We start from the raw sequence: 18,381 nt of genomic DNA on the forward strand, positions 1-18,381 counted from the left end.
CCATCAATTTTCGGTCCTTTAACTAACTTCCTCTCCATGCTGCCACACTTCCTTCAATGTCATGTGCCTTCATTTTATAAACAAGCCTCCTTATCAAACATCTTTAGCAAAAATCCATGTACATGACACCCACTGCATTTCCTTTATCAATACAGTGTGTTATTTCCACAAAAAACTCCAGTAAGTTTGTCAGACATGCCTTCCCTTTTAAAAATCAATGCTGGCTCATCTTAATTAGCCCATGTCTTTCTAGGTGAGTATTAATTTTATTCTGTATTAGGACCTTTCGAAACTTATCCAGAACCAATGTTAGGCTGACTGGTCTAGAGATACCAGGGATATCCCAATCTCTCTTTTTCACCAGTCCTGAAGCACAACTTCCATTTCCAATAATGTGGCCTGACCCCAGATGATTTTCCGGATCAGGCTATTTTGCATATTTAAGGCAAGCTTCTTGGCTTCTGCCGGAGTGTGCCTGAGCGGGAGGGCAGAGAATGGCTGCAGCTGCTCTCCGAGGCCTGCCAGAGCAGAGCATAGCCAATGTCCTCCGGGGCAGCTGGAAAGGAGGGAGAATTACATAGAATTTACAGCACAGAAACAGGCCATTCGGCCCAACAGGTCCATGCTGGTGTTTATGCTCCACACGAGCCTCCTCCCTCCCTACTTCATCTAACCCTATCTGCACATCCTTCTGTTCCTTTCTCCCCCACCTATCTGCAGCCTTTGACATGGTTGACCACACCATCCTCCTCCAACATCTCTCCTCTGTTGTCAAGCTGGGTGGGACTGCACTCGCCTGGTTCCATTCTCATCTATCCAGTCGTAGCCATAGAATCATCTGCAATGGCTTCTCTTCCCGCGCCCGCACCATTATCTCTGGAGTCCCCCAAGGATCTATCCTTGGTCCCCACCTAGTTCTCATCTACATGCTGCACCTTGGCGACATCATCCGAAAACACAACGTCTGGTTCCAGATGTAAGCTGATGACAACCAGCTCTACCATCTCCCTCGACCCCTCCACTGTTGCCGATTTGTCACATTGCTTGTCCGACATCCAGTACTGGATGAGCAAAAATTTCCTCCAACTAAATATTGGGAAGACCGAAGCCACCATCTTTGGTCCCCGCCACAAACTCTGTTTCCTAGCCTCCGACTCCATCCCTCTCCCTGGCCACTGTCTGAAGCTGAACCAGACCGTTCACAACCTTGGCGGCCTATTTGACTCTGAGATGAGCTTCCGACCACATATCTGCCCCATCACCAAGACCGCCTACTTCCATCTCTGTAACATCGCCTGTCTCCACCCCTGCCTCAGCTCATTTGCTGCTGAAACCCTCATCCATGCCTTTGTAACCTCTAGACTTGATTATTCCAATGCCCTCCTGGCCGGACTCCCATTTTCCACTCTCCACAAACTTGAGCTCATCCAAAACTCTCCTGCCCGTATCCTAACTCGCACCAAGTCCTGTTCTCCCATCACTTCTGTGCTCGGTGACCTACACTGGCTCCCAGTACGGGAACGCCTCGATTTTAAAATTCACATCCTTGTTTTTAAATCCCTCCCTATTTCTGTAACCTCCTCCAGCCCTACAACCCTCCGAGATTCTGTGCTCCTCCAAATTGTGCCTCTTGCACATCCCCAATTTTAATCGCTCCACCATTGGCGGCCATGCCTTCAACTGTCTAGGCCCTAAGCTCTGGAATTCCCTCCCTAAGCCTCTCCACCTCTCTCTCCTCCTTTAAGACGCTCCTTAAAACCTACCTCTTTGACCAACTGTCCTAATATCTCCTTATGTGGCTCAGTGTCAAATTTTGTTTGATAATTGCTCCTGTAAAGTGCCTTGGGACATTTCACTATGTTAAAGGCACTATATAAATGCAAGTTGTTGTTGATGGCCAACTGTCAGGAAATTTAAAATATAACTCCACTCCGCCAGCATAGCAAGGCTGTGTGCCAGGAATATGCGGGCCATTCCAGCACCTGCATTGCAAAGACACAAATAATGGGAAATACATAGTATGACGCGTTCCTGCCATTTATGTCACATTATAATAAACCTGCCCATATTTGGACAGACGTATCGTACAGTTGATGTCACTTTCAGTGGAAAATGCCAGAAGTGGAGCAGGTGAACAGGGGATGATGACGTGGCTCCTTAAGAATTTTTCATTGTACAACGAAGGGGAGGCAGTGTAACTCAAGTGGAAAATTCTATCCATTTTCTTTTTCTGTATTTGATAGCCAGTATATAAAGTTTTGGACAAGCTGAAAATGTTTTCCAAGGGTTATATCTTATTTGTTCCGATGGCTCCTCCAGGCCCCACAAGGAAAGCTTAGACCTCCCCTGCCCCGGACCCTCTCCCCCATTTACTAATGCAGGAACTCCCCGAGATACACACAGAACGTGATCCCGCCATCAGCCTTGTGTCATTGGGCAGCGTCCAGGTGCCTGATTTTCTGATAACCTCCTGCCCGTTGCGGCCTGGAAGTTGGCCGTTGGAATTTAAACGAGGCTCAGCCCAATTAAAATCGACCGGGCCTCATTCTTCTGCAGGTGGATGAGAAATTAACATCGCCAGCGTGGATTCTTGTCAGAAACCTGCTGGCAGATAAAATCCAGGCCCCTGACTTATTTATGTGACCAGCACACCCAGCCACTTGAATATAGACCTCAGTGTGTATCTGATTATATTAATATGGCATAAGTCATCATTTTTTGTTGGTATTTCTTATTGATTTAATACTTTAACCTAGACAAAACTAATCTGGTTTTCTTATTAGCTGATTTTGGAAAATCAGTCACAGCAAGACACAACATAATCAGTAGTAGCATATAATGTACTATAAACAGCTTCCAATGTAACTTCACCACCCACACACAAGTACACAGACAGGCACACCACCAATGCAGCCACGTCAAAGCAAAAGAGTACATGGAACAGAAACTTAATAACTTTAAGCTTGGATTTTCAAAGAACTGCTTCTAAAATGTTTCATTATATATTTATTACTTACCTATAAATTGGCTTATAAAAATTACAGACTGCAATATTCTCCTGCCTCATGCAGTGGAATAAAACCCCATTTCAAAACATTTATTATTATAGTATTTCAATTCAAATCATATGATTCAATCACTGAAGCCTCTAATTCATCAATGTCTGCCATGGGGGTGGGGAAGAAGAAGAAAAAAATGAAAAGAAAATTGTTGAACTCCATGCATTAACCTTTTATCGAGAGTCACAATTCCAATTAGTTTCTTGCTCAAGGATCACTTGAAGGAATGCTGCACCATAGATTAATGGGATACTGGTCTGTGCCTGTAATGCCTCATACAATGAGATTCATCTATCAGTCATGCCACTGTAAGCAGTTGCCAACCGAAGGCCAGGGGTTTTCATCACAGGAACCTACCAGACCAATAGTTGTATTAAGTAGCTTTACTTTAATAGGGATGTTTCATTTGCTGTATAAAACCAGGGTTAACTCTGCTATCTAATAGCATTATTTTGGATTATTTTATGGGAGATCAAGAAAAGAGGGAGCTGTATTAATTCCCAGCTCAGTTAACATCCCAGAGTCAGGCAGACTATGAATTGAAGCCCAGAGGCACTAAGCAGCAAGTCTTCCAGGGACTGCAGGTGAATGGGAGAGAAGGGGGAAGGTCGTATTATGAGTACCAAAATTTTGATTCAAAAGCAGAAAACGCTGGAAACACTCAGCAGGTTAGGCAGCATCTGTGAAGAGAACAGAAGTTGATGTTTTGGGTATAAACCTCTCCTCAGAACGGATATTGAATAATGCAGATTAGATTATGTTATATAACAGAACCACATCATAGGATTGGGATTATATTGAAAGACTGGGGGGGGGGGGGCGGTGGTTTAAATTCGATAACCCCCGAAATCGGGCACGGGCATCACAGTCCGTGATTAACCCGCGCCCGGTGCTTCCGATGCAGGCAGCACGTGAGATTCATGCTGCCTGGTCATTAACATGATTTCTATGTGCAGCCAATGCTTTCCGTGCTGTTGAGAGGCTGCAAAGCACTAGTAGGAGGCCTGAAATGGGGCGTGGTCAGCGCTTGTTAAAGGCAGGCTGCACCTCTTAAAGGGGAGGTGCACAGTCAACGAGAGCAGTGCAGGATGGCAGGAACGATTGCTGGACCAGCAAGACAGCGCCCCCCAAAGTTCTCTGATGATGCACTGGAGGCCCTGATGGAGGGAGTGGATGAAAGGAGGGCCATCCTGTACCCGCCGGGTGGTAGGAGACCCTCCAGATACCAGCTGCGGTGGCAGTGGGAGGCTGTGGCTGGGGAGGTGAATGCCAGGAGCGCTGCACCACACATGTGGGTGCAGTGCCAAAAGAAGTTCAATAATTTGACACGAGTGGTCAAGGTGAATGAATGCAAGTATCAAGTGGTACATCCTACCAACTGCATCACTGCTCCATGCACGACACTGCCCCCCCCCACCAATAAACGCTGCCCATCCATACACAACACTGCACTTCGCATGCCGCATCTCACCCTCGCATAGTACCACACTTGCAGGCCACACATCCACCACTCACAGGTCACACGCACTGGCAGCTATTCGACCATCACAGGCATATCACCCAGACACCTTGCAGGATACTCAATGGCACACTGTCCTCTGTCTTGCAGGAGAAGGTGGTACATAACAGCCGGCAGCAGGAGAGACCCGAGGGAGGACAGGCAAGCTCACACGTCCTTACCCCCCTGGAGGAGACGGTGCTGTTGATCATTGGGCGGGCCATCGTTGCGGCCATGGACACTGGCGGCACTGGAGGTCCCAACGAAGGGGGTCTCTGCATACCTAATGCTCCTTCTCCTTTTCCACATCTCCCTCATCCCACAATCTTTTCTGACTCATGTGCTGCAGATGCTGTCAGCACACACGTCTTACTTGCTCCTCTCCCCGCTGCACAACTCAACCTGTTTCACTTTGTCATTGAGGGGGAGGAGACGGATGGGGAAGTGGAGGAAGACGCAAGGGGGCAACAAGGAACTGGAGCCGGCACCTTCCGAGGAGGAGAACACTGGAGCCGCACTGTCACATGATCTGACACTTGTATCCACCAGCTCAGATACTGACACTGTGCATCCTTTAGAGGCTAGGTTAGAGTAGGGATCGGCATATGGTGAGACACCGGGCACAAGTGCGTAGGAGCCGGAGCGGGTGGGAACAGATACTGCAGGTGCTAGCTTGCCGGAGGGCGAGGTCACACAATGGTAGATTAAATATAAAAATGATGTTAAAGATAATCTTAAAAAAAATTAAAACTGTATAGTTGCGAATAATTGCAAGCATCACCATCAGTACCCCTTTTAAAGGGGGAGTGTCAGCGTTAATAAGGTGACAACTGGTATACCCAATAATATAACCTATAATCAGAGAATTTAAACTCCCTTGAAAACCTGTGGATCTTTTCAGATTAATTCTAGGTCTCTTCATTCCCAAAAGAAAGGATTTAATTATTCTATCTATCTTTTGAAAATACTTTTTCAGCTACTGAAAGTGATATGGAGGCCCATAAGTAATTTAGTCTGGGAAGAACATTCATTTCAGTTGTCTCAATTCTTTCCTCAGAGGGGCAGTGTGAGGGGATTAACTTGGCACAAATCACTTGGTATTTATATCAGAACAGACTCTAAATTGTCATCTACAATTGAATTTGCATCAGGATAAAAAAAGGAACAAATATTTCATGCATTTACAGGTTATGGAAAAGGTAATTTTGTCTGATTTCTCACGGTGCTTTTATACTGGTGCTCAGGTCCACGAAAGCTGTGCTCAGATGGAGACCTGTGACTTCTGAGTGCCGTTCTCTCCTTTCACTGCAGCCATGTGCCTCCAATCCCTGCTGGAGGGCCGATAGAAAAAGGCACTTGCTGTCCAGAACCTTTGCTCTCAGGATACACCATGCGCCAAGTGAATCGATTCATTTACTGTCTGTTATATTGTGCTGTCAGTGGGAGGAGTATTGTGCTTGGGACAAGGAGCAAGCATATGAAGTACTTCTGGTAAGATATAATGAAGTTGACTGGTAGCCACCAAGACCTTGGCCTCCATATTCAAGATGTAAATCTACTTCAGAAACTTTTCCCCAAGTAGAAATTTCAGAACCCTACAACTTTTGTAGGCTTGTTTCGCATGCTGAAAGGCTTTTTCCATGTGCAGTGCAAGTTAAAATTAAAATTAATTCAACATATTGTTAATTAATATTCTACCTAAACAAACGTCAACTGGAAATTAAAGAGGGTCTAATCTAATCGCCAGTACCTTTCTGTCTGTACTTTTCGAAAAAATGGGTTTGCAACTTTGGCTTAGGCTGGAGCCTTACTTTCCTTAAGAAGGATATTGTTAGCGTGACCTAAAGAGTTTCAGATAACATCTGTGTCTCTAATACTCATTTATACACATTCAAGAAAACTGAGACAATCAGTGCTGCACACCATTTATCAAATTCTCCAGAATACTCACCTGGTTCAGGGACTGTCATTACAGGCAGTGATCAGATTGCCTCCAGGATCTCTTTAATCATCAGAAGATATCCCATTGCAGAAACATCTACATACATCTGAGGCCACAAGAGGTCAACTTCCCAAAAAAGGCACCTCAGTATCTCCATGTTATGGAGTGGAAGAGAATATTAGCCAGCATGCAGAGCTACCCACTGAAGGTTATGGAACAAGAGAGGGACTTGAGGGTCATAGCTAATAAATCATTGAAGGCTCACAAGCAGTGTAATGAGGCCATTGGAAAGGCAAATAGAGTTTTGATTTATATAGCTCGGGAAATATAATGTAAAACTAAGAATACTATACTTCAACTGTACAAGGCCTTAGTGCAATTGAATTTGGAGTGCTGTGTCCAGGTTTGGTCCCCATACATGGCAGGGGATATTAAGGACTAGGAGAAGGTACAGAGGGGGTAGATCAAACAATACCCAGCCTTAAGGCACTTAGTTGTCATGATACGTTAAAGGAGTTGGGGCTATTTTCATATGATTGTGTAATCTTGGCCCAAACCCATCATTTCTATGGACACACTCTTGTTACAGAGGGTGCACCATACACCCTTCCTCACTTCTGACAGAATTTAGGGTAGAACTTAAATAGAAGGCAAAATCAGTGAGTCCGTTCTCCTCTCCAAATTCCAACCCCTCCCACTAAATTGATCCACTCGGTTTACACTCTACCGATCCATTGGAATTTCGGAGCCTATGTTTTTAAAAGTCAAATACCGTGTTTTTTAAATTCAGGATGCAAAGGAAAGATTCCTTTTATGTGACTAAATTGTAATATCCTTATTATTTTACTCTTCCACAGAGATTTGACATAAGTATGGCATGTTCCAAATTAATTTGTCCAGTTTGATCTGTTCTATACAAATCGGTATGTCTGAATTGCACAATTATTGGAAATGAACTAGACTGATAAATGAGTCACAATCATCGAACCATCAATGCTTGATTTGGAATTGTGCAAAATGAAAATCCTTTACTCTCTGATGATATCATTAAATAACTGCTCCATAATTAACATACCTCATTGCCAATATTTAAGCCTACAAATTACCGTTTGTAATTTTAACACACACTTCGTGAGGGGGGGGATTTTCACTCTCTCCGCTCAGGGGGAACGGAGCAGGCGATCAGTTAAAATGGAGAAGCTCCATTTCCCGTTCCGCTCCTGCCAATTTTGGATTTTAGCACCACTGATATGGCAACGAATGAGGTGCCCACCTCAGGTAGGTGCCTCACGAATTAATGCATTTTGAGGTTCCACGACGTCAATGCGACCCAATCACATTTTAACCCAGGAATGATGGGGGAAAGCTGCCGCCAGGTAAAACCAGGTCGCCAGCTGGCGGGAGGACAAAAGAAGCCCTCCAAAGTAAATTAAAAACTTTCCTTTGTCGGGCCAGGAGGAGCAGGAGTGCTATTCCGGGGCCAACAAGGATTGTCGCAACCTCCCCTGTCCTGGCATTCTCCCCTCACCACACCCCCACCCCCCCCGCCCCGCAATCCCTCCTGCGAGACCCTTCTGAAACCCCCTTCCTGTTGCACACTGGCAAGCTTTTCTTTGGTGCTGGTTGTTTGTCTCCGGCTGCCCAAACATCCCACTCCTACCCTGGGCCAGCTGCCCCACATTTGCTGAAAAAAACACATTTTACAATGATGCATGCAGTGAAGAGGGTCAGGGCCATGGAGCTGGTGGGGCCAAAAATAATGGGCCCGATATTAGGAGGGAGGCGGGTTGGCAGCAGGGGGTCGACTGGGCACATGGGTAACGCGTCCAGTGAAATCGGGGTGCTCCGCACGCGATCACAACCTAATTGAAGGTACTTATGCGTGGTTCCGGGTTTCCCGTTCCAGACCTGCGCACTGCGCACTCACATCACAGGCTGTCAGCAGGAGGAGCCCTATTTAAAGGGGCAGTCCTCCAATGCTCCTCCTGCAGCAAACATCCATTTTGGGAGCATGGAGCAGACCAGAAGCAAGGCTGCTCCAAGGTTCTCTGACTCCTCACTCCAGGTGCGGCTCGATGGGGTGAGGAGTAGGAGGGAAATTTTTGTCCCATCTGATGGGAGGAGGTGGCCTCCCTCTGCCACCAAGAAGGCCTGGCTGGAGGTGGCCGAGGAGGTCAGCAGCAGCAGCAATGTGTGCCGAACCTGGGTCCAGTGCAGGAAGCGCTTTAATGACCTAACCAGGTCAGTCAAAGTGAGTTTACTTATGCGTTCTCCCACATTCCGTCTTCCACATCACCTCCACCACCAAACAACTCCTTCTGCACTGACACCACAACGCTCTGGCATCACTCCTCACATCCACTCAACTATCATCCTCAACTTGCCTGCAATTACTCACCGCCCCAGTTCCCATTCGAACACTACCACGCAACCCAATCGTCATACAATCTCATGGCTATGTCTCACTCGCACCCTCCCATGCATCTCCCTCACGGTCAACCCCACCCACACCAATGCATGCAGTGGGTCACTATGCAACCATCACTCAATCACACCTCTGTGTTTTGCCCTGATAGGAGAAGAGATGCCAGAATGCCCGGGAGAGGGCAAGGACCGGAGGGGGCCCACCACACCAGGTGGTCCTAACAGATGCGGAGCAGCAGGCATTGGAACTAAGCTGGACGCTGGAGTGCCTGTCCGTGGCGGACGCCAAGACTGGGAGCACACAAATGGCTGGTGACAGAAATCTAACACTCAGTACTCATGACAGCGAATGATCTTAGCATCACTTGGCATCTGCAGCACCTCAACATCTGTCCACATGCTTAATATTGCTTTCTGTTCTCTTGCATAGCCATCTGTGACCGCCGTGACTGTGGAGGGCGATTCCTCAGAGGACCTGCCGGCCTCTGAGGGGGCATCTTCACAACTGAGCCAGCCATCCACCAGCGCAGATACACACACCTCAGTGGGTCCCTGTCCTCAGTTAGGTGGGCTTGCACATTGTGAGTCACCAAGCACATGTGAGCATGAGCAGATGCTGGTGGCAGGGGCAACCATGGAGAGTCTGCGTCAATGGGAGCACTCTTCTCCAGGCTCTGCTCAGCTGGACCCAGATGCTGAACCCTGGGGGCCAGCCGTGAAAAGGAGAGTCATCGAGGGCCAGCGGCACATTGCCAAGGTACTGGAACAGGTGCCACGCGCACTCTCCACAATTACGCAGAGGACGGAGGAGTCCAACTCCTGCATGAGTGGAATACTGTCACAGGGACGTGAAGGCATCTCTGAGATAGTGTCGCGGGTAAATGCGGGAATGTCTGTGATGGAGGAAAGGCTAACCTCTATCGAGCTTCAAGCACGGCTCAACAATGAGTCCATTCAGGCCCTGACAACGGCCGTTCGGATTCAGGGTGAGCAACACTCTGCCACCTTAAACAGGCTGACAGATACATCACAACTGGCCTTCCAAGGCTTCACACAAGTCCTCCAAATTGTCGTCCAGCAGAGTGGAAGGAGTGATGTGGGGCCAGGAGAGGGATGATGATGAAAGGGGACATGGAAGTGGGGACGCCACTCAAAGCGCTTCCACGTCTCACCCGTTGCCCCCCTCTCAACCAGTACCCACAATGCTGCTCCTCTCCAGGTGGCCGAGTCTGCCCCTGCACAGGTGCAGGTGGAGCAGTCTTTGGAGGGGCCCTCACGGGCATTGAAACCCAGAGGGCGTCCGCGCAAAGCATCTCAATGGTCAGGGCATGGACAAGAGCAACCTGCCACTACCTCTGCTGAAGCCACAGGGGTAGCACCACGTAGGGGTTCCCATAAACGTATGGCTAAGGTTTGTGAGCACAAAGGGGATGCAGAAGGGTGTATGACGGAATGTCATGGTTTTGATTTAGTTTTGTTTGTTTTGCAAAGCACATTAAAATTTGTTATCACCACTACTGCCACGTCTATACAAATCTTATCTGATTTGTGCAATAATTCCCTTTCCTGAAGATCACCATGAAGACCCACACCTGATGCCACCCATTGTGTCACTGCAGAGTGGGTGTAGGTGTATTTGCAGGGCTCTTTTGTGCAGACGACTGAGAGACGCCGGTGATGTCCCCGGTGGCCCGCTGGAAGGATGCGGAGGAGAAGTTGTTGAGGGCAGTGGTGACTTTGACAGCGACAGGTAAGAAGATGGTGCTCGGACCAGCCGGGAGCAGCTTAGCATGAAGGAGGCTGCAGATGTCTACGACTACATGTCGAGTGACTCTGAGCCTCCGTGTGCAGTGCTCCTCAGAGAGGTCCAGGAAGCTGAACCTCGGTCTGTGGACCCTGTGGCGAGGGTAGTGCCTTCTGCGACGCATCTCTCTCTGTGGTTGCCCTCCCTCCTGCTGTGCAGGTGGTTGTGTCACAGCACTGTGTTGTGGAGCTCCATGTGTCAGAGGTGGACGGCGTGGCCGGCGAGGCTGGTGATGCTGTTCGTTCTCCAAGGAGGTCATGACTGCAGCTATGGCGGCCCCCATCCGGAAGATGTATGTTTGAGGGGGTCTGCAAGGTAGGTAAATGTGTCTGCATACCGGGGTTGAGGTTCCAAGTTGGTGAATTTTAGTGTTAGGAGGAGGGTGGTGCAAGCCAAACTTTATCCAAAGTGACAGAGTGGCCTCCTGCAATGAGTGAGGGTCTCCCCCACCCACCTGTCAAATGGACCTTTGCAGCTCCCACAGCCTGGTGGCTGCAACACGTCTGTTTCAACTGGGAGTGCTCCCCCAGCACGCGAAACACGCCCAGTTGACATGAAAATCCCACCCCTCCTAAAATATCCTCCCAATCAGGTCTGCAAATGACCCGAACTATCAAAATAATTGCCTTAAGTGGGATCCCGCTTTAATTGTCGGTGGGAGTCCCGCATGTGGGGGCTGCGCGCACATCTAAGCGCGTCATTGGGGAACCGGGAAGTGGGCGGTTTGAAGCCGGGCCTCAGGAATCCTGAATTTTCAGAGCCCCCCCTCCCACCACGAACGCACCCGCTCGACCATCCTAAAATCGACACCAATGAGTCAGTACCGTTGCATAAAGTCATAACTTTAGAAATCTACCCTATTTATACAGCAACTAAAAATGTAGCAATACATAACCTTTTATGCTAAAACAACTGGAGGTGTTACAAAACAACTACATTATCTCCCTCACTCTAGCAGCAGTAGTATTTCATTATGTTTAATCATTCTTGTAAGTTATTTAAATTAAATTTAGATTAACTTTGTACTAATGGATGAATTACGAATCAATCCAAGGGCACAGATGATTCACTTGATTAACATGAGTTAATGATTTTGAGTAAAACCGGCAAATGAGCTTGTTAGAAGAGGAATCTTATCTCCTGTATGTAGCTAGATAATGATTTTTTTTAAAGAGATGATGGTTGTGGGATAAATAATGGCCAAGGCATTGAATAGTGACCCTTTTAAGTACACCTGCGAGGGCAGTTTATTTAACATCTCATCTGAAAGATGGCACCTCTCACAAATGCAGCACTCCCCCAGTACTTCAATGGAGCATCAGTCTAGATTATGTGCTGAGGTCATTGGAGTAGAGCTAGAATTTATGACGTTTTGATTCAGAGGCAAGAGTGCTGCCACTGAGCCAATTGAGTTGAAGTAGATTTACTCTGTATCAAGCCTACCATTTTAAATTGAAAAAAGCTCAGGTGTGCATTCCATCTGATTGTGTACTATTTGCAAAAACTTCTATATACAGAGTAAAGTGTTATGTATGAAATTGCACATTAGGTGCCTATTATGGGGATAATTATGACACTTAACATGGGAGTGTTTGACTTGGGACACTGGGTGACAAAAGTTGAAAAAATTGCTTGCTCCAGCACAAAATCCATCAACTTGATGAATGCAAAAAAAAATCATCAAAAATGAAAAACTAAAAAAGCAACACAGGTAATTTTCCAATATCTTGCTTCAGGTGCGGAGTCTTGCCTGCCGGGAGCGCATAACAGAAATTCAAGTACGCAGTACACTATTTTCCGAGAAGTCAGAAAATTACCTTCTAATATGTATAAAAGCAAAATATCTGAAATGTTTTCCAAACAAAAAATAACTTGCAATTATCTAACACCTTATCATATCTCTTCACAGCATCTCAATGCGGTTCGCACAGAGAATTATTTTGAAGTGCAGTGACTGTTATGTAGGCAAAAACCCTGCAATTACATTTCTACTATAAATCAATCAAATCTGGCTGATAGTTAATCTGACAACCACATATTATACAGTGGAAAAAAACAACTCACAACTGTATGCCACTGAAGAAAGACCCAAACAGTCCAATCATTCCTAGAAACTCCACCCGACTCAAGTTCTTCACAATGAATTCCTCACAGACATTGGAAATTCCATATAATGTAGCTCCTGCCAACACCAGCAAGTCTCCAAGCAGCTTATTATCACCTGGCCAAAAGGAGACAAAAAAATAAATTGTAGAATGAGTTTTGGACATATGCTAGAAACCTTTCTGAATACTACTTATAATCACTTTTTCATTCACAGATACAAAATTACATTGGAGATTATCGCTGTTAACCAATCACTGCCCTGATGTATTACTATTTGTATAACTGGTACAGAAAATGCTGTTATATTATTAGAATAGCATTAAAAATTAAAACCAGGCTAAAACTGTTAAAAAGATATTGTATTCAAGCGTAGATATATAAAGCTGGGGGTCTTGGGTTTTGAACGGAGCTACAACACAAGCCTTTCATCTCTGGTTGCTCTATTCAAAGCTAGCCCATGCTGATATCAAGGGCAGTCACTCTCACCTCACCTCTGGGCTTCAGCTCATGTCCAAGTTTGGACCAAGGCTGTAATAAGGTCTGGAGCCGAGTGGTCCTGATGGAATCCAAACTAAGCGTCGGTGAGCAGGTTATTGTTAAGTAAGTGCCGCTTGATAGCACTGTTGATGACTCCTTCCATCACTTTGCTGATGATTGGGAGTAGGCTGATAGGACGGTAATTGCTTTTTGTGGACAGGACACACCTGGGCAATTTTCCACATTGGAAATGCCAAATTGTGAGGATGGAGTCATTAACATATTTTAGGTGTGCTGTAAGGGTGCTTCAGAGGCATCGGACCCAATAGTAGGGAGGAAAATCAGACCTGAAGATGAGCAGCTATTAAATTTGTTCAATACCCTTTAAAGGAGCTAAAGACATTTTTGGAGAGGGATTGATTTCCTTGTCTTTGGAACTTCAGAGGACTTTACCAGGTCCTCAATGGAATTTTGCTCGCTGTGAGCTAGAGATAATATTGTTGGGCTTAATGGGGGCACAAATGGAGGAATTCCAGGGGTAGCCCTGGAACTCCCCCAGACATGCAACCTTTACATCTGCACTCCCCCACCCACCCTCAACTGGAATGTCCAGCACTTTTGGCATGGGGCAGAAACCCAGTGGAACTAGTTTCCACCCCAAATTCCAGACCACCGGCAGGCATGTAGGGACCCCTTTACTCTATTCCTTGTAATGCTACACTTCATCTGGGAGCAGTGGCTCAGTCACCCCAGGACAGTTGGGAAGTCCCAAACACCATTTAGCACAGGAATTAAGGTGAGCTGAAATGGTCCAGTGCGTCATTTGAGTTATGACATTTTAAAGCTGGGTCCAAGCAGCTGTGGGTGCCCATGAAGGCAAAGGACAGAATAGAATGGGAATCAGCTGAGCTGGGTGGAGACAATTGGTTGGCATCCACATGTGCTGAGCATAGGAACTCAAAAGCAGGAAAGTCAGCTCAAAAGCTAAAGGATGAGGAGCCTGAAAAACTTTTGAGATCAACTGAATCAGATGGGTTTCTTCAAATTTATTGTCAAGAATGATAATTAGCTTCCTCAAGCATTGTACAAAGACATGCAGCCAGGCTTCCAGTGTCACTACCATCAATCCATGCTGGTTGCACCTGTGTGTGGGAGGCTTGATGCAGGAAATTGGTGCCTGAAGTTGGAATGAAGTGCTCCATTCCACAACAATAACATCCCTAGTCTTGATGAGCTCATATAAAAGCACACTTTATTTAGCTTTGTGCTGGTGAAGAAGTTACATTTTACATTATGGGGTCGATTTTATGAAATTGTGCTCCTAGTGAGGCACTTTGCTCGCCGTGATCATATAAAGGAAATTAGGATGCATATTCCCCATAATTTTTAGCCATTATAATTAATAGACAGAAATCATGGAGAGCAGTGCCCATGCATCCCGCTATGCACATGACATCCACCAGGAGCATGATTTCATAAATTTGGTCCTTATAACAATAGAAGAATAAGAACAATAGTAGAAGAAGTGAATAAAAATGTGCAAAATATATGTTTAGACAATAATGAGGAGAAGATACTAATGTATTCGCTGATTAACCACACCATATATTGTTTTGGCACAAAGCACAGCTGACAGCTAAAAGGGTGCTAAAAACCTGATTATACAAAACAATTTGGAATTCATTATCACCACTAGATCCCATACTGAACAAACACTGGGTGCTTTTCTAACATAATTAAACAAAATAAATCACATACGAGCTTCAAACAGAGTTTCAAATTACAATGACAGCAGTGGGCAGGATCTTTATTCAGAGGACTCGGTTATATTTCTAAAACCAACATTCTGACTCTCAATACTACTTGCTTTACTGTGTTAACCAATCCAAAGAGCAATATTGTTTCAGCACTGACCTCATGTTAATCAGGACACAGTAATTTCAATTAAGATATATATGAAACCGAGTTTTGATCTATTAAATATATTTAATGTGCTTTTCAATGTCATTTTTATTATTGCATAGTGTCTTGAAGCATGAAATATTCATATATGAAGAATAATAATCTGACACGGTCTAATGCATACACTGTTTTAGTCGATTATATGATTCAGGATATAATTCACAGTATCAGATATTGGGTAACACCAATTATTAAACTGATCTGGTGGGTCTTTTTGTGAATAGTAAAATAACAAGCCAGTGCTAATACTTGCAATGCAATGTAGCAATTATATCTGGGGTTGGTTTTGTGAACAGTAATGCAGTGAGATAGTGCTGATGTTTGCAGTGCAGTATAGTTTTTATATACGAGCTAGGTTTTGTCCATTCAATATTTTCTATTTTTAATTTATATAAATATAAAATTCAAACATTTTTCTGTCTGAGAATGATAACAAAACTGTTATGCAGGTGTATTTTAATAACAATGTAGGATGGGAGCCTCACCTGAAAGATGATGATTCTCCATGTCTAAGATGGTGGGGGTCTATTTTTGGGATGTGTACAACATTTACATCCGCTCACAGCCATCAAGTACAGTAACAATCATGGGGTAATGTTTTGCAAATTCTGGTGCAGTTTTAACACAATGATAAATATTTGTGTAGTGGATATATACTTAAAAAGGAAAAATATGCAGGGCTACAGGGAAAGAGCAGAGAAGTGGGACTAATTGGATAGCTCTTTCAAAGAGCCGGCACAGGCTGGTGACCTCCTTCTGTGCTGTATCATTCTATGATTTAGCACTGGTGGACTAAAATCACTAATTGAGGTTGGTTTTAAATTAGCTTCAGCCATGAAGCAAAGTAAATTCAGTAAAGTAACAAATTCCATAGCGCCTATATGTGACAAGTGAACCAGACCTTAACAATGTTAAGCTTACTGATGCATAATTATCTAGAGTGCCCTAATGTCCCAAATTTGAAAGCTGTCTGAAAGCTTTAAGTCTATTAACAAGTTGAGTTTCAGCATTCTGATGGTCTGTACACATATTACAAAATGGTTCATTATATTTTCTGTTGGTGGAAGTAATGAGTAACTTACCAGCTCCTTGGTGTCTCCCAACAAGAACATCTGCCCCCACCATACATCCCATCCCCAGCAGACACACCCCGACTCCAATGAAGTGAAGAGCCTTGTATCTCACCAGCAGGAAGAACCAGGATAGCAACAGTACCACTGGAATAACAAAACAATCTAACAGCTGCAACACAAAAAAAGAAAGGGCAAAATAAACCATTACTGCCACATAAACGATTCCAGGGGGCAACAAATCATCAATACAATAAACGTGTGATGCTTGAGCCGTGCTCAACTCTTTTGGTTTTGACACAGGATACTTTCCAAAGCAAATTCCACTTGACTATAGACACACTGACCTCAGTGTTCAGGTCCTGGGTGACTCAAACAGTGACCTGTGACCCTCTGTGCACCGTCCTCTCCAATTTACTTTATAATCTGCTGCTGTCAATTTGAGGCTTGCCGGAAGCCTGTTTATCAGAAGGTCAGAGTGCATCTGACAATAATCATATCAAAACACATAGAGTGGGCCTGGCAATTAACATGGAGTTTGTTTCCTATATCTGCATGCTTGCATCATACCCTGCGACCCAAGTATGCAAACATTCACAATATGATCTGCATCGATTCCTAGGCCCATGCTCTGTATGTAACAGCAGCAGGATTCAATTTTAGAAACAGTAAATTTAGATTTTTTTTTAAATGTAGGGTTTCTATAGAACCACATCAATGTTTCCTCTTATTGTCCAAAATATTAATTTTCCTCCAAAAATTGTGACAAAACATTTAAGTTAATTCCATTTTAAAGTTAATGGAGCCAACTTCTGGGCATCCAACCGGCGGAGCGCACTGACCATTTGCCCGTACCCGTGACAAAGAAGTGGCCGCAATTTTGAGACCTCAGCCTCATTTACATTGGGCAGGTGAGCTTTGGGGCACCAAACAGGTGTCTCGATGCAGCTCGTCAGATTAAGGCTAGCCAATATGGAATCATAGAATCGTACAGCACAGAAGGAGGCTATTCGGCCCATCGTGCCCGTGCCGGCTCTTTGAAAGAGCTATCCAATTAGTTCCACTCCCCTGCTCTTTCCCCGAAGCCCTGTAAATTTCTCTTTTTCAAGTACATATCCAATTCCCCTTTGAAAGTTACTATTGAATCTGCTTCCACCACCCTTTCACGCACTGCATTCCAGATCATAACAACTCGCTGCATTAAAAAAAATTCTTCTCATCTCCCCTCTGGTTCTTTTGCCATATTGGGCCACCGGAGCCGGGGGGGGAGAGTGATGATTGAGGAGGGAGGTCCCAGAATTGTGGAGATCTAGGTTATTTTTTTGGAGTTGGAACACACCGACCAGTTCCAACCTAAATTTGCAAACAGGGTTCTACGACACCAATTTTGCATATTAAAAGGGGCCTACCGCCTGAAACAGGCAGGCGCTTTGGGTGCCTAGCAATAGGTCCTTTTCAAAATGTGGCCAGCTGCATCATCGGGGTTAAGGCTGTCGACCCAATTTTGAGGTCATTACAGTCCTATTAACGCCAGGGAAAAGAAGTTAAAATCGACTCCAGTCATCTCAACTGGCTTTCTGAAACAATTAAATAAATGAGTAAATGAGTAAAGTTTCAAAAATAATTACATCTGGGATTTGTATGGATTAAGTGACAATTAGGATAATTGATTTTTACAGTAACTTTCCCAAAGCACTTTTCAGCTTTCAAATAATTTTTACCTTCTCTTTTAAAGATGTTGGAGGCTATGGATGATTTTTAAGCACGTAAGCACATAAGTACATAAGAAATAGGAGCAGGAGTGGGCCATATGGCCCCTCGAGCATGCTCCTATTTCTTATGTTTAATAAGAACTGTTTAATAAGATCATGGCTGATCTTTTACCTCAACTCCACTTTCCTGCCCTATTCCCATATCCCTTAATTCCCTTAGTGTCCAAAAATCTAGCGATCTCAATCTTGAATATACTCAACGACTCTGGGGTAGAGAATTCCAAGGATTCACAACCCTCTGAGTGAAGGAATTTTTCCTCATCTCAG

General features: G+C 44.9%; 1 protein-coding gene across 1 annotated transcript in view; it reads right to left on the minus strand.

The window, feature by feature from the left end:
* The window catches only part of slc35f1 (solute carrier family 35 member F1), a 358,491-nt gene that overhangs the window by 52,602 nt on the left and 287,508 nt on the right, over positions 1-18,381 (minus strand). The window contains exons 4-5 of the mRNA XM_067983814.1: positions 16,355-16,514; positions 12,792-12,948 (exon numbers count right to left, since the gene is read on the minus strand). Of these exons, the coding sequence (XP_067839915.1) occupies positions 12,792-12,948; positions 16,355-16,514 (317 nt within the window). The remainder of the gene's footprint in view (positions 1-12,791; positions 12,949-16,354; positions 16,515-18,381) is intronic.

Source organism: Heptranchias perlo, chromosome 5 (genome assembly GCF_035084215.1).
Source record: "Heptranchias perlo isolate sHepPer1 chromosome 5, sHepPer1.hap1, whole genome shotgun sequence".
NCBI lineage: Eukaryota > Metazoa > Chordata > Chondrichthyes > Hexanchiformes > Hexanchidae > Heptranchias > Heptranchias perlo.